The sequence below is a fragment of the Medicago sativa genome, chromosome 1 (genome assembly GCF_051527215.1).
Source record: "Medicago sativa cultivar Bolivia chromosome 1, Bolivia_mono, whole genome shotgun sequence".
Taxonomy (NCBI): domain Eukaryota; kingdom Viridiplantae; phylum Streptophyta; class Magnoliopsida; order Fabales; family Fabaceae; genus Medicago; species Medicago sativa.
The window spans coordinates 36,941,446-36,966,564 of NC_140749.1; the positions used below are offsets into that span (position 1 = coordinate 36,941,446).

Consider the following 25,119-nt stretch of genomic DNA (forward strand, 5'->3'; position numbering starts at 1 on the left):
ATAGCATCACCCTTCTTTATTCTATTAGTATTGGTATTCTTAATTTTTACACAAACATTAACAGGTGCTTTTAGAACGTTAAATGTAGCTTTACACATCATCATCATCAAGAAGATTTGTAAATCGAGACATCAAGAGAATATTCACGGTCACTCTTCAATGCATTGTTTGAAAGCTTAACATCATTCTCAACTACACACTGTCTTTCGTAACACATATATCAAAAGCTCATCCGTATCTGCACCAAATTGCCATTCATGTCGAACAATATTAATCAATTGATTGTGTGTGAGTGAGAGAATAGTATTTTAAAACCACAAGCAATCCAAGAGAAATGAACCATATTGATTAAAAATCAGAATCAAATAATACACAAAAGAAAAGAAAAAAGAGGGCTCAATTCCTAAAGCAATCTACTTTATTTTAAAACTCAAGATATAGACTATCTTATGCAAACAACAAATTAAAAACAAAAGAGAGTTGATTGAATATCTTTGATCAAATCATAACAGTACCAAGTGAAAACGAACATAAAATGATCTTCGATGGATAAGGGACTATGAATCTACCAAGCATGATTGATCACAATAAATAATAGCATAATAATTATAACAAACATTAGCAGCAGAATATTTGATTGCGAACAAAATGACATCATTGAGGAGGTTGTAACAAATTACCACTTCTTAAACCAATTATTTACAATTCAATGATTATTTTCAAGCTTGTACTTACCTCAATCTTTTTCAAATCTGTCGAGCTCAACTCTTGCAACCTATGATAATCAAAACTGGGCAAGAGAGATGTTGCATAGATAGAAAAAATGTAAGAATTCAAAGTTTCAACTTTTTCTATAAATCACTAAAAAGAAGGAAATCTGATTGTTTGTTTGCATTTCTCAATTCAATCTATTACTCACAAAGTATCTTGTTCACATTGTTTAATAGATTGAAAGTTCCAAGACAAATGAGATAAAGTCAATGGTGTGTGCTTAGACCACCATTGACTTTTTTTAGCTTAGTGGATAGCTTAGACCATCCACAATGGTGGGTGCTTAACCTATCACATTCAATAGGAACCCCCAATGTGAAGTAAAATATATGGGTGCCTATGGAGAAGGGTGACTATGGAACCACCCTCTCTCTCTCTTCATTTTTCGCGGGACCTATTTAATAAATCTTAATAAATTATATAAATTGTGTTGAAATGTAATGATATAGAATTATTTATGGGACCTATTTAATAATTTCTTTTGAGGTGCTGGGTTGGAGAAAATTGGTGCTTATTAAGTATAACTGTAAAATTAATGATAGGGACCTAGATGACCCATTTAAACACTCAATTTGAGGTGCTCTGTTGTGGATGGTCTTATACACTATTTTTGTGTCACAAAGACAGAAAAATAAAAAAACCATAGTCACATAATTCGAATTCGTTTCGGTATGCGGTGCGGGTTCGGGTAGGCGGTACGCAACTTTTAAATTTTTAGATATGTGAGGGGTATACATAGTCAGTACGCTATTTCAGTTCGTAGTATGTTCTAATATACTAATAAAATGTTAAAATATTAATATCAAAAATAAAATTCAATTTTAACACACATAATTTTGTAAGAACAAAAATAAAAGCTTAATTATTATTTGGGAAATGTTAACTTGTGCCCTTGAGGCACAAGTTTAGAACATAAACATAGAAACTTTTTCTTGAAAATTGTGCATTCAATATATTAAAAGTTTAAAATTTTGTCTTTTCAATACAAAAGTTACTTTTTAATTCCATTTTTAGTTTCTTAACTTGTGCCCTTAGGGCACAAGTTAACATGACCCTTATTATTTCTTCTCTTGATATAATGTGTTATAAAGATTTTGTGAATTTGTCAACAAAAAAAAAAAAGATTTTGTGAATCGTGAGGCATGTGTTGGGAAGTGTAAACTCTGGAGCATGTGTCTGGCACATTTGGGGGTTTTAATCCCCAATGTGGCACACCCTTTTTATTTTTTTTTTGAAAAAAAGACAAAAGAAAAAGAAACAACACGTGAGAGAGAAATCTCAAAAGCTCCAACCATTTTCTTCTTCTTCCTCTTCAAAACAAAACCCAGCCACCATCATCATAAGATTTTCGTCCACCGCCGCCGCCTCCGCCGCCTTACAATGTTGTTTTCACTCTTTCGATCTAGGGTTCTTTCAATTTCAAAACCTTATTTTCCTTCTCTCACCTCAACCTTATCTCACTTCCACTCTCAATCAACACCTCTGAATGTTGATGATGCTGTTTCCTCCTTCAACCACATGCTCCGAATGCGTCCTACCCCATCCATTATCGAATTCAACCAAATATTAACTTCTCTTGTCAAGATAGATAAGAAGCACTCCTCCACTGTCATTTCTCTTTTCAGACAAATGGAATTTCAAAGAATTCAGCCATCCATTATCACTTTAAGCATCTTGATCAATTGCTATTCCCACCTCCGTCAAATGAAGTTCGCCTTCTCTCTTTTCGGTAAAATTCTCAAGATGGGTTGCCATCCCGATGTCATTATCTTCAATACACTTATCAAAGGTCTATGCCTTAACAACGACGTTAAGGAAGCTCTACACTTTCATGACAAATTGGTTTCCCAAGGATTCCAGCTAAGCAAAGTTAGTTACGGGACGTTGATCAATGGGTTATGCAAAGTGGGACAAACCCAAGCTGCCTTTCAATTGCTAAGACGCGTTGAGAGACAGCTGCTTTTCAGACCTGATGTGGTGATGTATAGTATAATTATTGATAATCTTTGTAAAGATAAACGTGTAAATGATGCTTTTGATTTATATTCTGAAATGGTTAGTAAGAGGATTTCTCCTGATGTTCTCACTTACACAAGTCTAATACATGGGTTTTGTATGGTCGGTCGATTGAAAGAAGCGTTTGTGTTGTTAAATGAAATGGTATCGAAAAACATCAATCCGGATGTTTATACATTTAATACATTGGTTGATGCTTTGTTCAAGGAAGGAAAGGTCAAAGAAGCTGAATGTTTGATTGCGGTGATGATGAAAGAAGGTGTTGAACCTAGTATTGTTACTTATAATGTTTTGATGGATGGGTATTGCCTAGTTAATGAAGTGAACAAGGCCAAAGATATGTTCAACTCTATGACGCAAAGGGGAGTGACTCATAATATTCAGAGTTATACTATCATGATTAATGGATTATGTAAGATGAAAATGTTGGATGAAGCGGTAAGTCTCTTTGAAGAAATGCATTCCAAAAATATGACGCTTGATGTAATAACTTATAGTTCTCTTATTGATGGTTTATGCAAATCGGGGAGATTAATTTCTGCTTGGAAGCTTTTTGATGAGATGCTTGATAGAGGTCTGCCACCCGATGTAATAACTTATAATTCTTTATTAGATGCTTTATGTAAAAGTCATCAAACCGACGAGGCAATAGCATTACTAAGCAAAATGAAAGATCAAGGTATTCAAGCAGATATCTTTACATACAATATACTTATTGATGGACTTTGCAAAGATGGAAGACTTGATGATGCGCAAAAGATTTTCCGGGATCTTTTGATTAAAAGCTACAATGTAGACGTTGTAACATATAATGTTATGATCAATGGGCTTTGTAAAGAAAGTTTGTTTGATGAAGCATTGACCTTGCTGTCAAAAATGGAAGCCAAAGGTTGCATTCCTGATGCTATAACTTATGAAATAATTATTCGTGCTCTCTTTGGAAAAGGTGTGAATGATAAGGCTGAAAAACTTCTCCGTGAAATGATTGCCAGAGGTCTATTATAAATGTAAACGTAAGTGATACGCTTTGTGCTTTATATCATCATGGTTCCCTATTTTATTTGGAGCAAATGTATGTGAATGTGGACTACTATTCAAAAACAATTTATAAGAGATGATTTATTTAATAAAAATTAATGTCTAGAGGGTTCCTGTGATTCTTTTTAAAACATCTTTAAAGTTATTGCAAGATATTTTCCTGGTTTTTGTTGATTATGAGTTACTTGTGGAAACCCGTATTTCATGATTTTAATTTATGATAATGACCCATGTAAAAGTGTCATGTTTTTTGTGGTATGTAATAATTTCTTTTATATCATGATTGGATTGTGTTGATTACAAGGATAATGAGTTTATCTTTATAAGAAATTTCATTTAGCAGAACTGTTGTTTATAGGATGGCTCAATGCCAAAATGAAAGGGGGGCAGTATAATTTAAGCCCTTTTAGTGGTTTTGTTGTTGTGGTACTTTAGTTAGTTGGTGAATGGAGCTGGGTCGGTGAACCTTGGCACGACGATGGGATTTTAATCACAAAAAACTGCCTCCATGATTGAAGGGACAATTTGCAAAAGCAGTCCTTGGTGTTTTTAGATTTACTCATCTTTACATATTGGGAATATTAGATCATTTCATACTGGTTGTTTTCAGTTTCTTCAACTGCTTGAATATGTAGATTGCTATAACTATTTGTTACTGATTTTTATGAGGAAATCCAAAATCATGTTATGCTTTCTAATCATGTTTTACAGATTGGAGATTTTGGTGGTTGTGGAATTCTTGTAAATCATAATTCATATGCTTAATTTCATAAAATAAATAATCTAAACTATGTACAAGTGACCTAAGTTATCTATATTTGATTCTGCTTTTTTGTTCTAGAATTTTACTGATATGTTCTTTGACATTATACTTTAATAATTATAATTATATAGTAGGATTTCAACTCTAGTAAGATTATAATAATTTCATTACATGAGAGTCAAGAGAGGAATAAACATGAAGCTTAAACTGAATAAACACTTGTTTGTATAAGATTGATTATTATTATGTTCCAGCCCAAATAACTAGTTATTTATGTCAGATTTGTCATCAACTAGCATAAGTAACTACTTGACTGAATCATGTGCTCTAAAACTAATGCAATTTGTCTCGATAATTTACCTTTGGAGGCTAGATAATGCAACAAATTGCATGTCCTGAAAGAATGAGTTTGACAGTTCACATTATGTTGAATGATCTCTTTTATGATCTGTTAATGACTAAGGCGTTGAGTTCGAAAAAGAATTCCACTACGAAATATATACCTTTGGGAATTAGTTTATATTTTCAAGTTGTAGATGATTGGTAATTTGGGAGTTGGCAAGAGTAGACTCACACTATAGTATAATAATCAATTATCTAGCTAGTGTACATTATCTTGTGAAGCAATTTGCATCCTTAAAACTAGATTTTGACGATTTGCTGTCTCTTTCACTTTGTTTTGATGTTTGGATAACTATTCCTACCGTTCCTCTTTTTTGTGACATAGCTTACCAGTATGTGATAGTTTCTTTCAGTTTTCAATCTGACATAAAGCCTTTGAAGAAGATTTCCTCTACTAGGTATCTCATAAGACTCTAGAGTATCACCGCTTGTAACATCAAAATAATAACATGTAGATTGCAAACTTTCAGAATGGCTTAGCATGTGAGTAACTATATTCTGTGTTTAGGAAGGGCGAATATTATATTCTTTATCTATATCGTTCTATCAATGAAACATGATAATCTTTATCACAATCATATTCCGCTTATTTAGAGAGTTTCTAATTCTGTGATATAACTGCTTGGGAAATCATAAGACATGAAAATTTTCCATTTAACTTTGTCTATGCCTGCATTTGATTCCTATGAAAGAAGCTTAACTTGAGTTAGACCACATTATGCGTGTTACAGCAATTGTGATTAATGATGGTGAACATTTTAATTCGTATTTTACCTGTAGTTGTGAGTATAGTTATTTTATCTTCTACTTGTAATTTGGATAGCTGATTCTGCTACCTATCTTGCTGTGGTTTTGGAAAAATCCACCAGAACATTCATGTGTATCACTTGCAGGTAGTATGTTTGAAGATCTTGAGCTTTAAAGAAAAGAAACAACTAATAAATGAAAAGGCTTATACTCTGCTATGACTATATTTGCTTTGCATGTCGAAGAAGCATTTCATGTCCTTTGTCAAGTTATTCTTTGTAATAGTTCAAGGTACATTGAGTGAATATCCAAATTATTCTGAAGTAGAAATTATTGTGTTCACTTTTATGGAAGAAAAGAGTTCCTATTCCTATTCTATTATTATCTGGCCTTTGTATTAGATTAGTCACTTTGCATGCTATTTTGACTTTTGTATTAAATTAGAAACTGTTTCTGAAGTTCAAGTGCATAAATTGCCTCGTCTTAAGAGTTCCAAAGGCATCATATAGAAGCATCTATCAGTTGTTATATAACTCCCTCTCCTCTACGTGTTTGGTTCAGAGCCACTTGCTGTGGAAGTTAATGATAAGGTTGCTAACTTGGAGACTTGCCTTGAAGTTCAAAATGTGTCTACATGCTCAGTCGAAAATGTTGCACACATTGTTATTCCTGATTCCCAACCTTCAATTAGTGATAAAAATGCAGACATAACACCTTCTAGCCTAGCTAGGATGAAGGGTGTCAGCATTTTAAAAACTCATTGGGAGAGATTTGGTGGATGAAGAGCATGATATGACGGCTGAGCATGATCAGAACCTAGAAGGAAATACTGATGAGGATAGCTTATACACTCTTTTTGTGTCACAAGGAAGAAAAAACAAAATAGGAAGCATAAGTCAAAAGCGCCAAGCAATGGTGTTCAAACCCGTTCCAAAAAGGGTGGCCCAAAGGCAGATATCAATTGATGTTTATTCTGGTTTATTTGAGCACTATCCTATTATACTGGAACTTTAGCGGAGGATATGAAGTGCAACAATCCAGTTTTTTATGCATGCAACAAACTTCACTCTGAAGGTCATTGCCAATTGTCCAAACCTGAGACCTCTTTGTGTTGGATATAACTCCCTTTTCACATATTAAAAAGTTCTGATGGGAGTTGAGTTTGTAGCAGTCTATAGTATTTTGCATCTCTTCTGAATTTTGTGAAGCATAGAGTATAGTTTTGCAGTTTTGGATCATCTCCTATGGATTCTGTTTCAGCAATATGGTTTGTATCTGCCTCTTTTAGTTTGGTTAGAGTGTGCCTGGGGTTAGAGTTATATAGTCCTTTGTGCTGTCCCTATCTCTCAAATGGTTGAAAGGTTACTGCTGTTGGCAAAACCAAGTTGCTGTTCTCATTTTTGGGACATTTTGGTTCAACTTATTTTCAAGGCAGAAGCTTCATCATCTCTGTGACAGTAGACTAGGCTCTAAAAGAGCTGTTTGGTTCTTTTTAGAGACTCACTTGGTAGTTCATTGCTTGTTGGTTTTTGCCCTTTTTGTTGTTCTGATCGTTTTGTTCCCCCTAGGATTTGTTGTTCATTTTGCAGGTGGACTACTGGTCCTCTTCTGTTGGGCATTGTTTCTGTATTGGTTTGGTCCTCCAAACCTTTTTTCTTTTTCCTTTGCCGGGTTATGGTTTGGTCCCCCCAACTTTGTTTCTGTTTTTCTTTTATTGGCTCTTTTAATAAATTGTTGAAGCTTGATTTTGCAGGCTCAATTTATCAAAAAAATGAAAAAATTACTTAAGGTGTAGTTCTGAAATGTAATTCTTTGGACTTCAAAAGTTTTAGTCTTTGAAGTATCAAAGCACTATACACACTTGATCCATTACATTAGTATCGTCTTTCAAAACATAATCTGTATTTTTTTTAATAAAAAATTCTCGATGTGTTCCGCATTGGATTACATTCAGATCAATCTTTATTATATAGTATGTTTGGAAAAAAGTCAGCAGGCCACTATATTTTAATACCTATTATTGTTGATTTACATGCTGACAGACCAGTTCCTGTTGTCTCATCTCATCGAAACTTTTTTTTTTTTTTTCCTGTTTCAGTGCTGAGTTTACTAGGAGCTTGATGATGTATTAGAGTAGAGGCAACAGTTTTGGTACAATGGGTTTGAAATAATGCTGTAATAATGCAGATTGGTGGAGAGCCGAATAGGAACTGAAAGTGAGTATACCAGGGCTTGTTGCAGCATGGACATGCTGGGATAGGTGATAGGTCCATAATGCTACTTTTATTGAATGAGAACATTGAAGGAGTAGGTGGCGTGCTGTGGCTGCTGGCCAGTCGCTGGCGTAGGAATAGGACTAGTTCTTTGTTTGTTTATATGTTTGATTTTTACAATTTCTATTGTGTATGATAGAAGTTTTCTGGAAATGTATTTGAGTTTGTCCAAATGTGATGTGTGTAAAAGTTGTTGGTGGGTGGGAAACTGATCAGCGGGAGAGTCATGTAAGTGTCCTCAGTTTTGCAAGTAATCAATTTAAACAATTTATGGATTACAGTGATGTGTTAAATATGCCTAATTATCTGTTTAAGGATGACTATTTTGGTTAACATTGTTAAGTTGCAGTTTATCTTAAAATGGTCATCATATCATGTTCTTTCTTTTGCTGTGTTTTTGACAGAGTTTTTCATATCAGTTAATGATAATATCTGCTCACGATGTTCTATGATCATATCATGTTCTTTCAATAAAAAAATTCAGGACCTGTAAAGACGAAGCATCCACAAAAACAGAGTTTATATTCCTATTTCTTTTTAGCATTTTGAGTACTAAACGTCATTAGCTAATGGTCATCATAATCATATAATTCCTCCTTCCCATACATATGTTCTCTGTTTGTAAAGGTATGGACGTAATATCTAAGGACCTCGGTATAAATGTTTATAAACAGGGTAAAACTATAGGAACCAAGTACGCAGCAGGAATTGAAGAGTCAGGGAAGAGAAACAGAAGATATTCTTTTCATTTGGGTATATAGTAGGAATCTAGATCATAACACTACACAAATGAGGAAAAAATAGGAAAAAAGGAGTCTGGGGGATAGGAAGCTGCATTCTATTTGTTATCACAAAAATGTTCACATGATAGAATTTACACAAGTTTAAAGAGTTTAGTGGCTGCTACTTGTGGAGTGGACAGTAACATTAGTTAGAACATATATATTCTATATTTTAATAAAATTATAGAAGGATTAATTTAAAATGTATATATTCTATATTTTGAAATGTTTAATAAAATTAGTTAAAACACATATATATATATATATATATATTCTATATTTTAAAATGTTTTAATTTAGGTATAATTTAATCATTAAAATAACCCAGCTAAGCACAAAATTGAATAAGAACTACAAAATTAGAAAGAGGGTAAATTTGGGAGACTGAAATCGCACATTTTAAACTTAGGGTGTCAAAACCGCACAATTTGAAAACTTGGAGGGTATAAAATGCAATTAAACATTATTATTTTTTTTCTTCATAATTATCGTATTGTTCGCATTTAATAAATCAGATAGTATATAGCAAACCCGGATGTGAAAAAAAAAAAAACAGACTACTAGTAAAAACAGAAGGATTGTCTCGGTTGAGATAGAGAGGCCACGTGTAAGATTAATGCATTCTGATTGGTCGAGTGACGGTATACATAAAACTGTTCCAAACTGGAATTATTCTACGCGGTTCCTTCCTCCTCAGTTTACAGTTTTTATTACTTTTCCTTTTTTATATTTATTTATTTTACTTTTCCTTAATCACTAAGACAACACAATCAACGCCACTGTTCATAACCGCTCTCACTTTTTTTTTTCTTTTTTTATATGCATCACCTTCACTAATTCCATTCAAATCATTCATCATCATCTTCTTCGTAATTTCTGGGTACCATGGACGATTTAGAACCCCAAATCGATTTCGAATCTCTCTTCGCAGAATACGAAGTCGCCGATTTTTTGCAGGAGGATGAGGATATCAATCCTTCTGTTTCCGTCGCAGACACTCCCTCGCCTCTCTCAGAGATTGAGAATCTTCTCATGTCTGATGCCGAGGGAATTGCGTCGTCATCATCGGATTCCGACTATCATAAGTTTCTCGAAGATATTCTCCTCGACCCAATCCCTCAATCGGATGATCAAGGTTTCGTTCCTTCTGATGAAGCCAGAGTTGATCCAGTAACTCCTCAAGAGGTTCCTTCTGATGAAGGCAGGGTTGATCCAGTAACTCCTCAAGAGGTTCCTCCTGAACCCGTTTCAAAAAAGCAAATTAGGTAAAACAAAATAATTTATAAGAATTGTCAATGTTGATCATATTCTGTAATTAAGACACATAAGTATTAATTAGTCTATAAGAATCATGATTTGTTTTTTTTTTTTCCAACCTGCTGGAGTAATTTGTAATTTGTATTCGAGGTTACCGAATTTGATGGGGTCTTATGGGATGATTATGGTTCTAATGAGAAGTGTTTTGGTATCTGATTTTCAGGCAGATGAGGAACAGGGATGCTGCTGTGAAGTCAAGAGAGAGGAAGAAGATGTACGTGAAAAATCTTGAGACGAAGAGTAGGTATTTTGAAGGGGAATGCAGAAGACTGGAGCATTTGCTTCAGTGCTGCTATGCTGAGAACCATGCTTTGCGGCTTTGTTTGCAATCGCGTGGTGGCTTTGGTGCTCCCATGACCATGCAGGAGTCTGCTGTGCTCTTGTTGGGTAAGGCTTGTGATTGCAAATCAGATTTGCTTTGCTTCTTTTTTTATTGTCATTATCATTTTATTCTAGGTATTGTAGTTTAACTTCTAAAAGTATAACCATATGAAGGATTACAGTGACCTTGCACGAATGATTTTGTTTCATTATTGCATTCTTTGGTTGTTTGGCCTAACAATTTTTTTTTTGCTTACTTTCTTGAATGGATGGACCTTTTGGTAATGCTATATAGTTTCAATTTCATATATTGGACTTATCATAGTTTCCCAAATTGTAACCTTAATCTCTAATGACTACTGTAGATATATTTATGCCATGTTTTCTTCTTGCTGTTATGTAGATCCGATGTTAAAGACGTCTTTAGGTTTTTTATTGGGTTTTGTAGAACACAAAGTACTGTGTGAATGTATTTTATGTTTAACAGTGTTATGAATAGTGGTGTAGCGGAGTGGCCCTTGGCTGCTACAAACAAGCTGTAGTGCAGCTGCTGCTAGAGCGGCCAATATAGCTCATGTTGCGGCCTCTAAAGTGCCGCACGAGATGAGATCTGAAATTCAAATGAAAAAATTTTGACAATAAAAAATCCCATGAAACAGAAAACCTTAGATTTTGGAGTATCTTAGGAATTTTTCAATTATGAAAAACACCATGACAGTGTTCGGGCTTCTCATGCTGTCTCATTCAGGCTATAATATTTCACCTTCTCACTGGTCAGTCACCATAATTAGTGAGTTTATGTATGTACTGGTCATCCCGCTATAGTGTTTTTGAGGTCAGCAACTATGCTATGTTATCTGGGATTGATACATACCACTGCTGTTTAGGTTTTTGCGTCTAAATGGAAAAAAATTGTGTGGGTTGTATGTATAATAATAACAATCACAACCACTTGTTGGTCTTTGTCAGAGTGAAAGTCTACCTCCTGTAGCCTTTTTTTTTTTGGTCCAAAGGTGTACCTCCTTTTGCTGTAATCCAGATTTGTGTACTTATGCAAAATACATAAAACATAAACAACATGGAAATTCCAAAACTCAGAGAAAAAGTAGATTCCCTTTATGCATGTTAAATGAATAGAAAGTGATTTTGATATGTCAATTCCAATGTTGCCATCATTCGAAGAGTGGGTTTTATGAAGTTGCTCTAATGGAGTTCATGTTAATTAGATCATCATTTATTTACAAATATTGATCATATTCATTTTGCAGAATCCCTGCTGTTGGGTTCCCTGCTATGGTTCCTGGGCATCATGTGCCAACTCAGTCTACCCCTTCCACTGTGGCTAACAACAGTGTTACCTCCAAGAGAAAACATGGAACACAAAGGTCTAAGAAGGGTGGCTCTAAAAGGGCCAAACAGTAAAAATATCTCTGATTATTTCCTGACTCAATCTTTTGTAAAGAGTAGAAGATGCCAAGCTTCAAGAACGAAGATGAAATTTGATTTTATCATGTTATAAAACTTTTGAAGTGGGGCCTTTCAGATGTCTATTTGTTCCTTCTTTCTTTGCATTTTCTCTCTTTCTCGCTCCCTCTCTCTCTCACTTTTTGGTTTTTGTTTTATTGAGCTCTTAGATAGAGTCCTAGTTACAAAAAAATATGTAAACCAAACATGTTGGGATGCTTTTGGCATGTATTATAAGTTGCTATGTTATGCTCTTTGATGCTATGTGTTCTTCCTATTTGAAATATATGGAAGTTGTTTTTTATGTAGCATTTTAGACCGATTGCTTTTTTATTATTGATTGATTCTTAGAAAGAATAATTTTTCTATGTAATGATATCTCTGAACATCCTAGCCAGACCATTCAAAAACCCAAAGCGACCTATAAGCCAGAGTTCCACCTCTAACAACCATGAAATCTCTTCCATGAAGCACTATCAACCATCAACCTCCTACGTTTAGATCGAATATAACAGAAGCACCAAGAGAAGGATCACCATCCTTCACTCGTCACACCAAAGACAAGTGTGACACACCCGTCACATTTAACTTCTACCTTCCCAATCTACATTAAACCACACCATTACTATCTTCTGTTACCATAGTCCACTCAGTACTCACCCGTGCACATGAGGTTTCACTTTTTTCCCTGCAAACACCACAATTAAACAACCCTCATGAACCTAGAACTCATGCTGTACTCCGAAGTTTTCATAACCACTAGAACTGATTATGATAGATTCAGAAGGAGTTCTAACTAGGTAGGGGGGTAATTGAAGTGGAGACGAGAGAAATGGATCACCTGCTACTAAAAGTCTTGAACAGACTGCCTCCTCCTCAATCCTCTCTTAGTTAAAAATAGTTCAAGATTCAAGTCATAATAAACCAAATGACAAGAAAAGATCAGAATTCATCATAATTTAGTATCAAATCGAGATACAACACATGTCTTAAGGGTGCGTATGTCCTGTCCCTTGCCTCCCAATTTGTCATATCTCTGGAATAGTTTTACAATCAAACACAGTGCAACTGGGGTTACAACTGGAGTTGTCATGTCTAGTCCCTTATCTTTTAGCAAATCAAACACACCCTTAATGTTATTTCTATACTTTGTGGTGTGTAATGAATTATGAATGGCACATTATGATAATCAGTTGTCTTGTTATCCTTTCCTTCATCTTTGATTATTATTTATTTATGTTACTGGTTGTACTGCTTGGTGAGTAATTTTGATTTAATGACATGAACTATACAAATATTTAGTTTTCATTGCTGGAGTTTTTGTTGGTCAATATTATGAAAAATTGTCTTGTAGAAGTAAAAAGTGGTGAAATAGAACTTTGTGAAGCCATGGTTTTTGCACAAAATGTACAGTCAGAATAACCTACAAATCCTCCTGGTGTACAAATTTTATTCTATTCTCTCACTTAGATGTAGTACATTTCAACCTTTGCAGCTAAAGTTACTGACTATATTCTGCATTCTGAGTCTTCACTATAGCACTGCAATTTACCTTCGGTCTTGAAATCAACCTCTCTGTCACTTTCTTTCCCCCACAGTAACAAGTACATTCCCACGATGACAATAAGTGCACCTATGATGCTGAAAATTTTATGAAAAAACCAATTTCAGAATTATAACTAATTATGCTAAAAAAAAACTATTCATGGTAAAACTAGATGTATCCCCAATTCATTGCTTTCTTATTACTATGAAAAGAACTATGAGTCATTGCATGTTACCTGCCCAAATAAAGTTTTTCACCAAGGACAGAATATGCCAGAATTGCCACAAATATGGTACTAAGAGGGTTAAACATTGTGACAAAAACTGGTCCTTTTTTCTCGGTGCACCATAGTTGAGTGTACGTCAACAAACCACTCACAACAATTCCCTGTCATCAATGATTGATAAAGTCAGAACTCTAGATTTTGCAGTATTTTCTTTACAAAAATCATGTCCTTGTTATGAGCTGATTATTTAGTATACTAACCCCATATATTGTGGCCCACAAGTCAATGTTGAGCCCTATAATCCATGCTGAAGGGTTATTATGTTCTGCTATCACTGTGAAAATAGCTGATTGTGCTGCTCCAATAAAGCACATCCATGTAGTGAGTGATAGTTGAGCAGGGTATCTTTTTAGAGTTGATGCCTGAATTTCCAATTTACAACCAAGATATTAGAGTTGTAATGGTTTCCAACGTCAAAAATTGGTGCCAGTATTGCCTGCAATGACAAGCATTCAGCACATCCGTAATGGTTGGATCAAGATTAGACGATCTAGATTTTAAACTTCGTATTTTTTTATTTAAAGAAATCGAAATATGTTTTGAAATTTGGATCGTCAGATCTCGATCCATCGAACAAGAAGGGTACTTGCTATATGAAGAATCCTTAGGAAAAGGTCAAAACAATAAAAAATGAAAGAAAAAAAAATTATTAGAATTTTCCGGCTAAAAACTAATCATGAGTTAAGATAAGGACCTGCATAATGAAACACATAGACCATGTAACACAGCATAAAACTATAAGAAGTGAACCCTTAAACTGGCTCTTCTCATTGACAGAAGAAGCAGTTGTTGGTTGAATAGTAAATAGAGGACGCCAAAAATTGCTCATAATAGGTCCTTTATATAGTGTCATGGTCATAACACCGGCTAAGGAGATTAAGGTACCAAGGACCTTTGATATACCATGAGGATTTCTAAGATCAAGAACCTCAAACCTGAGTGCCACTGCAATAATGAAGGTAAGGGAAGCTATGCAGTTGACCATGGAAGCAATAAAAGTTGGAGAAGTGTACTTGAAGCTTACAAAGTACATATTCAGTGTCAAACTGACCCTGCAATTGTATTTAATACAATACAAGTTATGTTTTCATATTCGTACATATATATTACAGTGTAATAGCAGTCATTTTTTTATTATTTGTCCTTACCCTAACACTGCAAGCACAAAAAATTCCATAAAAAGAGAAAATGTCAGCTTTGGTCTTACATTTCTACAAGAGAAACAACAATCGTCATCAAAACAAAAACTAAGAACTCGGATGCATGCATTTGAAGATAATGAAATGTATATATGTGTGTGTACGTACTTCTCTAGAAAGTATGCAAAAGGGAGCATCACAAACCCAGCTACAACATGGCGATAGGTAACATACACGTAAGGACTCATTCCATGGTTAAAGGAAGCTTCAGTGATAAAATATAACAAGGTATAGCCCAACTGGCCAAATACCATGACTAAGTGTGGCTTGAACTTTTTGTATACAAGTAGACAAGAAAATATTTTTTGCTCCATGAGTGTTGAGCTTATTTACAAGCTCTCAACAAGTTCACCATATTCACTTTTATATATAACAGAGTGTTCGCCTAAACAAATTTGAAGGGACCAAAAGCCTAAGGAATTATAACATATTATTATACCAATTCAAGTATAACTCAATGAATGATTGAATCCGTGAACCATGAATCAATATACTTATTATGCCACGAAATGGCCAGTTCCACTAATTAATTCTTCTTTATCAAAGGTCTGCCTCTTTTTTTTTTTTTTTTTATTTACAAAGGGCATGTCCAACTTGATATATAATATTCATGGTTAATGAGAGTATTTTCTAAAATAATTTATTTTTGGTCGAATTAATCACTCAGTCATTGCAGCTTCACTCAAATTTTTTATAGGGACCTGCCTAACTTTATTAAAATAATAACAACACTGATTGATGAGTATTTTCTTGAATAATTTATTTTTGCGGTCGAATTAATCATTCATGACTGCAGTTTCTCTCTTTTTTTTTTAGCTGCTATATATTCAACTTTATACATTATTTTTTTTTAAGAACTTTATACATTATTGATTAATGAGTATTTTCTTTAAGTCGTTAGAGTTAAAAAATTTATAATAAACTTTTTTTCACATTTGTTTACCGACCAGGATAACTTCCGTTCGCTTTGTCCTGGAACTACATTTCTTCTTTTACACTCAACCTTTCTCTTTCATCAAAAGTTCAATTAGTTTTTACGAAATTTAGGTCTCAAATCACCATTGTTCAATTCCTAAAAGCTTGCTACACTCAAATCACCATTGAACCTCCCGTTGATTCTAATATGAACATTGTTGAACCCGACGTTGTTGAACGTTATGCATGATGTTGATACTGAGTGTGATATACTTTTGTACATATAAGACTTATAAAGTTCGAGATGATTTGATTAATTGGGTTCATCGTAAAGTATAAAGTATGATTTACTATAATTAAAGAAAAACCAGATGAAGGTTCTAAATGAAGAAAGCCATTCTCATTCTTTGTCTTTGGTTGTGAAAGGGGTGGTTTGTACCAAGGAACTGAAAAGAACTAGAAACGAAAAGACGCATAATAAAAGAAATGTGCATGTTCATTCTGGTTGCGTGGTTATTTTTTTAAATCAAATTAATGGAGTCTTAGTGTATTGTATGGAGTAGAAAACCATCTCATGGAGTTAAAGTTAGAAGGTCATATTATTGGACATGGCCGGTTGTGTATCATCTTATGTTCGCTGATAATCTGCTATTGTTTGGCGAGGTTGCTCATGTTCGGATGCAGTGTGTCAATGCTATTTTACAGCATTTTTGCAGTTTATCCGGGTAGCAGATAAGCCAAAGAGAAAATTAGTATGTTCTTTTAAAAAGAAAATACGAATTATGCTCTTCTCCCAGCACATTTTGCTCGCGCCCAGCTGAAAAGACTATAATGCCCCTGCGTTAGTTAAGTCACGCTGCGTGACTTAACTAACGCACGTTGTAATTGCTGCGTGACTTAAGTAACGTAGCGTGAGTTAAGTCACACAGCGTCACTTAAGTCATATATCAGCAAAACTGAAACACAGTTCCCTCATTTCCTAAACTTCTCAACTTCGAATTTTTCCCCCCAAATTCGAATTTCATCATTCTTGCGCCTTTTAAAGTCAATTTCTCACACAATATCAAGTAAGTGATGATTATCCTACTTCATTGCATTTTTTTTGTTGAAATTTTAGTTTTTTTTTTTTTTTTAAGAAATTTAACATTTTTAGGTTTATATAAATTTGGCTTGCATGTTAGTTTTTAGGATTGTTAGTGATGAATTAATTTATGGATAGTATTTTAGATGTTGTTTAGAGTGAAATATGGTAGTTTTAGGTATTAATTGTTTGATTTTAAGTTGATTGAAAGTTGCATTGTAGGTGTTTGATAAAATGTCTCAATGATTTTTTTTTTTTGGATTTTTAATGATGAAATTAGTTAGAAATATGTTTGTTAATGTTGATTATAGTTAGTTTGACTACAATGTGGTAGTTTACGAATTGAAATGACACTGTCGAAATATTAGTGTTGTTGAATTGTTAGAAATGACACAATGTCCGTGTGAAAATGTGTCATTGATTTTTTGCTTTTTGAAATGTTGTGCAGATATGTCTAGGAGGAATACGTCTCAGAGACCGCCTGAGCCGCCTCAGGATAGGACTGGCAGATTTAGGTTAGGGAGACCTGCCCGTACTAGTAGTACACGGAGGGAGAAGCAAGCACTACGCCCTCCTATGGCTGGTCGAGGGAGAGGCGGGGCACGAGACTTGGTAGAGATGATGCTGCGGGGGGATCAACGTCACAGACGGGTCTATCCCAGATGGTCGACCCGACGCAGTATCAACAGGATTATCAAGTGTATCAGCAGGCGCAGAATCAGGCGTATCATTTTGAGGAGCCTCCCTAGTATAATTTTGATGCGTATCAGCAGCATCAGTATGAGGATCATCATGAGCAGCTTGATAATGAGCAGGAGCAGCCTGATATTGAGCAGCCTCAACAGCGACCTCAGGGGGTGCCGAGGGTGGAGTACGAGGCCGGACCAGACGGCTATGGAGGGGGGCCTTCTGACATCACGCTTTTACCTCACTTTGGTAGACATGTGGCATGCAGGATATGAGTCGATGCCAATGTAAGTATATTTTAATGTTTATTTTACTTCTTAAACTATTTATACAACTTATTTTAATTATTATTTTACTTATTTTATGTTAGAATATATTTAATGTTTATTTGACTTATTCTAATGAATATTTTACTTATCTTATGTTAGAATTAAAATTTATGTTAGAATATATTTAATGTTTATTTTACTTATTATTTATTTAACGGTGTTGTTTTTTGTTTTTTGTTTTTGTATTTCAGTTTCGAAAAAAAACATAGGGTGAAAGGTATCTCGCACGGGAAGAAGCTGAACCTTTCAAACTTAATATTGCCTACACCGGGAAGACAAAATGACTGGTTTTGGGAAGAAGTGAATATGTTCGGTCTTACTCCCCTCATGAATAGTGGGTAAGAAAAACATCTCTCACGGGTTCGTTTGTGCGATGTCAGAGAGATGGCATGAGGAGACCAAAAGCTTTCATCTACCTGTTGGGGAGATGACCACCACACTAGATGATCTGGCGTGTCTCCTAGGCATCCCCATCACTGAGAGGCTCCTTCCTGATAGAGAGTTAACCCGTGAGGAGGGGATAGAGATGATGTAGGTGGACCTACTTTTTACAGCAGAGGCTACCGCTAAGGAGGTGGGAAAACAGGGTGATGTTCATATCAATTTTGGTAAATTGAAGAGGCGCTTCGAGGAGCTCTTGAATAGGTGTAATCAGCTGCTTGAGCCTGACACACAGGAGGAGCAAGACGAGCAAGCTCAAGTTAGGCTAGCCTGCATTAAGGCGTTTTTGTTGCTCTTGCTTGGCTGGACCATTTTTTCCGGCAAGAACAGCAAAAACATTAATCTGTTGTGGCTGCTTGCGCTGCAAGATATGGACGAGTTGGACAACTGGTCATGGGTGGGGTGGGACTTGCTTTCTTATATGAGTAGCTATCTCTTACCTCCGACTCATCAGTGGCCTCCTGTGGTGGTTACATGACCTTGCTTGAGGTAATATTTGTTTTTGTTCTTTTCTACTTATTGGATCGTAAATGTATAGTTGTTTGTACAATACTCGTGTTGATATAAATTTGTTTCTTTGTGTTTACAGGGATGGACTTTGGCGAACTTCACGAAACTCATTCCGAGGATTGATAATGATGAGTACGACCCTACTAATCCCCCGCTTGTGAGTCAATGGAAACCTTCCAGGGGCTTTTCTGATCCTGGACACTATAGAGATGCCATTGATTCGTTGGACCATTCTCATGTCATCTGGAGGTCGTACGAGAGACGACGACACATCACGCCATTTCAGGACATATGCGGATGGATCATGGCCGACAAAGACAGGAGGGTTCGTCACTTGCCAGAGCGGGTTCTTAAGCAGTACAAGTATGTCTAGACATGGCCTAGGCCTCCTATAGACATTGAGCCTCTTGCGGCAGATGACGTGGCTATGGCCTTCACAGAGTTTGCTCTACATGTCCTCAGCCAGCAGCAGAGGGGTCATCCGGTTCCGGATAACGAGTCGTGGGCTCATTTTAGGGGGTACATGAGATGGTTCATTAGAGTATCACATCCTATTGTGAAACCCCGTGCGGCCATTTCTGATTACACAGTTGATGCCCATCCTCGCCTTGTCCCTCCTTACGAGGAGGTTCTTGTTGAGCAGCAGTGGGCCAGACATCCTCCCGACCCATACCAGATCATCAACAACATCAGAGCCAGAGTGGACGGTGCAATGGCGCATCCTGCTGTGTTTCATAATCCAGAGGAGGTTATTCGCTTGATGCAGGGCATACAGTCTGAGTGGAGCATGCTGGAGCAGATGCCGGCTCCACGGAGGAGGAGTAAGAGTCCACATGAGTAGGATTTTATGATATTTTCTATGTTTTTTATGACATTGTCAGATATGGATGTAATCATAATACATTTGCGCTTTTTGGCGTTTTGACATTATTAGTTATTTTATTCCTTTATTTTTCGTAATTTAATTATGAGTTAATGTTTGATTGAATGAATGCTTGAATGAATGATGAAAAAGGTATGCAATTGACTGAATGAATGTATGAATGAATGAAGGAATGAAAAAGTCAGGGAAAATAGAGGTTCTGCCAGTTCTAGCTTGCTGCACAGACTGGGCGTGAGTTAACTAACACATAAATTTACACTTGTGTTAGTTAACTAATGCAGGGATATTTTGGTCAGTTTGGCTGGGTGGGAGCGAAACTTGCTGGGAGAAGAGCAGAATTCAAAAAAATACTAGTAGATGTATTAAAGATTAATTGTTACAATTGTTTGGTTTCTGTGAAACAACTTCACTTGGGAAATATCTAGCTGCTATATATTCAACTTTATACATTATTTTTTTTAAGAACTTTATACATTATTGATTAATGAGTATTTTCTTTAAGTCGTTAGAGTTAAAAAATTTATAATAAACTTTTTTTCACATTTGTTTACCGACCAGGATAACTTCCGTTCGCTTTGTCCTGGAACTACATTTCTTCTTTTACACTCAACCTTTCTCTTTCATCAAAAGTTCAATTAGTTTTTACGAAATTTAGGTCTCAAATCACCATTGTTCAATTCCTAAAAGCTTGCTACACTCAAATCACCATTGAACCTCCCGTTGATTCTAATATGAACATTGTTGAACCCGACGTTGTTGAACGTTATGCATGATGTTGATACTGTGATATACTTTTGTACATATAAGACTTATAAAGTTCGAGATGATTTGATTAATTGGGTTCATCGTAAAGTATAAAGTATGATTTACTATAATTAAAGAAAAACCAGATGAAGGTTCTAAATGAAGAAAGCCATTCTCATTCTTTGTCTTTGGTTGTGAAAGGGGTGGTTTGTACCAAGGAACTGAAAAGAACTAGAAACGAAAAGACGCATAATAAAAGAAATGTGCATGTTCATTCTGGTTGCGTGGTTATTTTTTTAAATCAAATTAATGGAGTCTTAGTGTATTGTATGGAGTAGAAAACCATCTCATGGAGTTAAAGTTAGAAGGTCATATTATTGGACATGGCCGGTTGTGTATCATCTTATGTTCGCTGATAATCTGCTATTGTTTGGCGAGGTTGCTCATGTTCGGATGCAGTGTGTCAATGCTATTTTACAGCATTTTTGCAGTTTATCCGGGTAGCAGATAAGCCAAAGAGAAAATTAGTATGTTCTTTTAAAAAGAAAATACGAATTATGCTCTTCTCCCAGCACATTTTGCTCGCGCCCACCTGAAAAGACTATAATGCCCCTGCGTTAGTTAAGTCACGCTGCGTGACTTAACTAACGCACGTTGTAATTGCTGCGTGACTTAAGTAACGTAGCGCGAGTTAAGTCACACAGCGTCACTTAAGTCATATATCAGCAAAACTGAAACACAGTTCCCTCATTTCCTAAACTTCTCAACTTCGAATTTTTCCCCCCAAATTCGAATTTCATCATTCTTGCGCCTTTTAAAGTCAATTTCTCACACAATATCAAGTAAGTGATGATTATCCTACTTCATTGCATTTTTTTTGTTGAAATTTTAGTTTTTTTTTTTTTTTTAAGAAATTTAACATTTTTAGGTTTATATAAATTTGGCTTGCATGTTAGTTTTTAGGATTGTTAGTGATGAATTAATTTATGGATAGTATTTTAGATGTTGTTTAGAGTGAAATATGGTAGTTTTAGGTATTAATTGTTTGATTTTAAGTTGATTGAAAGTTGCATTGTAGGTGTTTGATAAAATGTCTCAATGATTTTTTTTTTTTGGATTTTTAATGATGAAATTAGTTAGAAATATGTTTGTTAATGTTGATTATAGTTAGTTTGACTACAATGTGGTAGTTTACGAATTGAAATGACACTGCCGAAATATTAGTGTTGTTGAATTGTTAGAAATGACACAATGTCCGTGTGAAAATGTGTCATTGATTTTTTGCTTTTTGAAATGTTGTGCAGATATGTCTAGGAGGAATACGTCTCAGAGACCGCCTGAGCCGCCTCAGGATAGGACTGGCAGATTTAGGTTAGGGAGACCTGCCCGTACTAGTAGTACACGGAGGGAGAAGCAAGCACTACGCCCTCCTATGGCTGGTCGAGGGAGAGGCGGGGCACGAGACTTGGTAGAGATGATGCTGCGGGGGGATCAACGTCACAGACGGGTCTATCCCAGATGGTCGACCCGACGCAGTATCAACAGGATTATCAAGTGTATCAGCAGGCGCAGAATCAGGCGTATCATTTTGAGGAGCCTCCCTAGTATAATTTTGATGCGTATCAGCAGCATCAGTATGAGGATCATCATGAGCAGCTTGATAATGAGCAGGAGCAGCCTGATATTGAGCAGCCTCAACAGCGACCTCAGGGGGTGCCGAGGGTGGAGTACGAGGCCGGACCAGACGGCTATGGAGGGGGGCCTTCTGACATCACGCTTTTACCTCACTTTGGTAGACATGTGGCATGCAGGATATGAGTCGATGCCAATGTAAGTATATTTTAATGTTTATTTTACTTCTTAAACTATTTATACAACTTATTTTAATTATTATTTTACTTATTTTATGTTAGAATATATTTAATGTTTATTTGACTTATTCTAATGAATATTTTACTTATCTTATGTTAGAATTAAAATTTATGTTAGAATATATTTAATGTTTATTTTACTTATTATTTATTTAACGGTGTTGTTTTTTGTTTTTTGTTTTTGTATTTCAGTTTCGAAAAAAAACATAGGGTGAAAGGTATCTCGCACGGGAAGAAGCTGAACCTTTCAAACTTAATATTGCCTACACCGGGAAGACAAAATGACTGGTTTTGGGAAGAAGTGAATATGTTCGGTCTTACTCCCCTCATGAATAGTGGGTAAGAAAAACATCTCTCACGGGTTCGTTTGTGCGATGTCAGAGAGATGGCATGAGGAGACCAAAAGCTTTCATCTACCTGTTGGGGAGATGACCACCACACTAGATGATCTGGCGTGTCTCCTAGGCATCCCCATCACTGAGAGGCTCCTTCCTGATAGAGAGTTAACCCGTGAGGAGGGGATAGAGATGATGTAGGTGGACCTACTTTTTACAGCAGAGGCTACCGCTAAGGAGGTGGGAAAACAGGGTGATGTTCATATCAATTTTGGTAAATTGAAGAGGCGCTTCGAGGAGCTCTTGAATAGGTGTAATCAGCTGCTTGAGCCTGACACACAGGAGGAGCAAGACGAGCAAGCTCAAGTTAGGCTAGCCTGCATTAAGGCGTTTTTGTTGCTCTTGCTTGGCTGGACCATTTTTTCCGGCAAGAACAGCAAAAACATTAATCTGTTGTGGCTGCTTGCGCTGCAAGATATGGACGAGTTGGACAACTGGTCATGGGTGGGGTGGGACTTGCTTTCTTATATGAGTAGCTATCTCTTACCTCCGACTCATCTGTGGCCTCATGTGGTGGTTACATGACCTTGCTTGAGGTAATATTTGTTTTTGTTCTTTTCTACTTATTGGATCGTAAATGTATAGTTGTTTGTACAATACTCGTGTTGATATAAATTTGTTTCTTTGTGTTTACAGGGATGGACTTTGGCGAACTTCACGAAACTCATTCCGAGGATTGATAATGATGAGTACGACCCTACTAATCCCCCGCTTGTGAGTCAATGGAAACCTTCCAGGGGCTTTTCTGATCCTGGACACTATAGAGATGCCATTGATTCGTTGGACCATTCTCATGTCATCTGGAGGTCGTACGAGAGACGACGACACATCACGCCATTTCAGGACATATGCGGATGGATCATGGCCGACAAAGACAGGAGGGTTCGTCACTTGCCAGAGCGGGTTCTTAAGCAGTACAAGTATGTCTAGACATGGCCTAGGCCTCCTACAGACATTGAGCCTCTTGCGGCAGATGACGTGGCTATGGCCTTCACAGAGTTTGCTCTACATGTCCTCAGCCAGCAGCAGAGGGGTCATCCGGTTCCGGATAACGAGTCGTGGGCTCATTTTAGGGGGTACATGAGATGGTTCATTAGAGTATCACATCCTATTGTGAACCCCCGTGCGGCCATTTCTGATTACACAGTTGATGCCCATCCTCGCCTTGTCCCTCCTTACGAGGAGGTTCTTGTTGAGCAGCAGTGGGCCAGACATCCTCCCGACCCATACCAGATCATCAACAACATCAGAGCCAGAGTGGACGGTGCAATGGCGCATCCTGCTGTGTTTCATAATCCAGAGGAGGTTATTCGCTTGATGCAGGGCATACAGTCTGAGTGGAGCATGCTGGAGCAGATGCCGGCTCCACGGAGGAGGAGTAAGAGTCCACATGAGTAGGATTTTATGATATTTTCTATGTTTTTTATGACATTGTCAGATATGGATGTAATCATAATACATTTGCGCTTTTTGGCGTTTTGACATTATTAGTTATTTTATTCCTTTATTTTTCGTAATTTAATTATGAGTTAATGTTTGATTGAATGAATGCTTGAATGAATGATGAAAAAGGTATGCAATTGACTGAATGAATGTATGAATGAATGAAGGAATGAAAAAGTCAGGGAAAATAGAGGTTCTGCCAGTTCTAGCTTGCTGCACAGACTGGGCGTGAGTTAACTAACACATAAATTTACACTTGTGTTAGTTAACTAATGCAGGGATATTTTGGTCAGTTTGGCTGGGTGGGAGCGAAACTTGCTGGGAGAAGAGCAGAATTCAAAAAAATACTAGTAGATGTATTAAAGATTAATTGTTACAATTGTTTGGTTTCTGTGAAACAACCTCACTTGGGAAATATCTAGCTGCTATATATTCAACTTTATACATTATTTTTTTTTAAGAACTTTATACATTATTGATTAATGAGTATTTTCTTTAAGTCGTTAGAGTTAAAAAATTTATAATAAACTTTTTTTCACATTTGTTTACCGACCAGGATAACTTCCGTTCGCTTTGTCCTGGAACTACATCTCTTCTTTTACACTCAACCTTTCTCTTTCATCAAAAGTTCAATTAGTTTTTACGAAATTTAGGTCTCAAATCACCATTGTTCAATTCCTAAAAGCTTGCTACACTCAAATCACCATTGAACCTCCCGTTGATTCTAATATGAACATTGTTGAACCCGACGTTGTTGAACGTTATGCATGATGTTGATACTGTGATATACTTTTGTACATATAAGACTTATAAAGTTCGAGATGATTTGATTAATTGGGTTCATCGTAAAGTATAAAGTATGATTTACTATAATTAAAGAAAAACCAGATGAAGG

The 25,119-nt window shown here is 36.1% G+C and overlaps 3 protein-coding genes across 12 annotated transcripts; 2 read left to right on the plus strand and 1 right to left on the minus strand.

Annotated features, from left to right (window-relative positions):
* The first annotated feature begins 1,955 nt into the window (after positions 1-1,955).
* Positions 1,956-8,343, plus strand: LOC146954702 (uncharacterized). 9 transcript variants are annotated; one of them, XR_015014597.1, is made up of 3 exons: positions 2,003-3,800; positions 5,860-6,028; positions 7,836-8,343. XR_015014597.1 is itself a non-coding variant. In XM_085717835.1 (2 exons), exon 1 carries the CDS (start codon positions 2,152-2,154, stop codon positions 3,790-3,792), a length of 1,641 nt encoding a protein of 546 aa, XP_085573961.1. In that variant the 5' UTR covers positions 1,965-2,151; the 3' UTR covers positions 3,793-3,800; positions 4,261-4,523. The 9 variants fall into 9 exon arrangements, 4 of the variants coding, with proteins under 4 accessions (XP_085573961.1, XP_085573951.1, XP_085573933.1 ...); XR_015014598.1 differs by having other exon boundaries at positions 5,884-6,028; XR_015014600.1 differs by having other exon boundaries at positions 5,884-6,028; positions 7,925-8,343.
* Positions 8,344-9,546: 1,203 nt separating this feature from the next.
* On the plus strand, positions 9,547-12,178 carry BZIP60 (basic region/leucine zipper motif 60). 2 transcript variants are annotated; one of them, XM_085717862.1, is made up of 4 exons: positions 9,547-9,977; positions 10,023-10,057; positions 10,273-10,496; positions 11,699-12,178. In XM_085717862.1, exons 1-4 carry the CDS (start codon positions 9,678-9,680, stop codon positions 11,947-11,949), a joined length of 810 nt encoding a protein of 269 aa, XP_085573988.1. In that variant the 5' UTR covers positions 9,547-9,677; the 3' UTR covers positions 11,950-12,178. The 2 variants fall into 2 exon arrangements, with proteins under 2 accessions (XP_085573988.1, XP_085573982.1); XM_085717856.1 differs by having other exon boundaries at positions 9,547-10,057.
* Positions 12,179-13,261: 1,083 nt separating this feature from the next.
* On the minus strand, positions 13,262-15,589 carry LOC146954704 (WAT1-related protein At5g07050-like). The gene is made up of 6 exons (XM_085717849.1): positions 15,034-15,589; positions 14,875-14,937; positions 14,421-14,778; positions 13,927-14,088; positions 13,676-13,827; positions 13,262-13,535 (listed from the first exon to the last, which is right to left on the minus strand). Exons 1-6 carry the CDS (start codon positions 15,237-15,239, stop codon positions 13,403-13,405), a joined length of 1,074 nt encoding a protein of 357 aa, XP_085573975.1. The 5' UTR covers positions 15,240-15,589; the 3' UTR covers positions 13,262-13,402.
* Between the last annotated feature and the right edge of the window lie 9,530 nt (positions 15,590-25,119).

Excerpts from the sequence above, each read along its gene's own strand:
- LOC146954702 (XM_085717835.1), top strand. The coding sequence starts at position 2,152 with ATGTTGTTTTCACTCTTTCGATCTAGGGTTCTTTCAATTTCAAAACCT.
- LOC146954704 (XM_085717849.1), bottom strand. The coding sequence starts at position 15,239 with ATGGAGCAAAAAATATTTTCTTGTCTACTTGTATACAAAAAGTTCAAG. Across the intron at positions 14,779-14,874 it reads TTTGTGCTTGCAGTGTTAGG|GGTCAGTTTGACACTGAATA; the intron begins GTAAGGACAAAT and ends ATACAATTGCAG. Across the intron at positions 14,089-14,420 it reads CTATGTGTTTCATTATGCAG|GCATCAACTCTAAAAAGATA; the intron begins GTCCTTATCTTA and ends TTGGAAATTCAG.
- BZIP60 (XM_085717856.1), top strand. The coding sequence starts at position 9,678 with ATGGACGATTTAGAACCCCAAATCGATTTCGAATCTCTCTTCGCAGAA. Across the intron at positions 10,058-10,272 it reads GTTTCAAAAAAGCAAATTAG|GCAGATGAGGAACAGGGATG; the intron begins GTAAAACAAAAT and ends TCTGATTTTCAG. Across the intron at positions 10,497-11,698 it reads GTCTGCTGTGCTCTTGTTGG|AATCCCTGCTGTTGGGTTCC; the intron begins GTAAGGCTTGTG and ends TTCATTTTGCAG.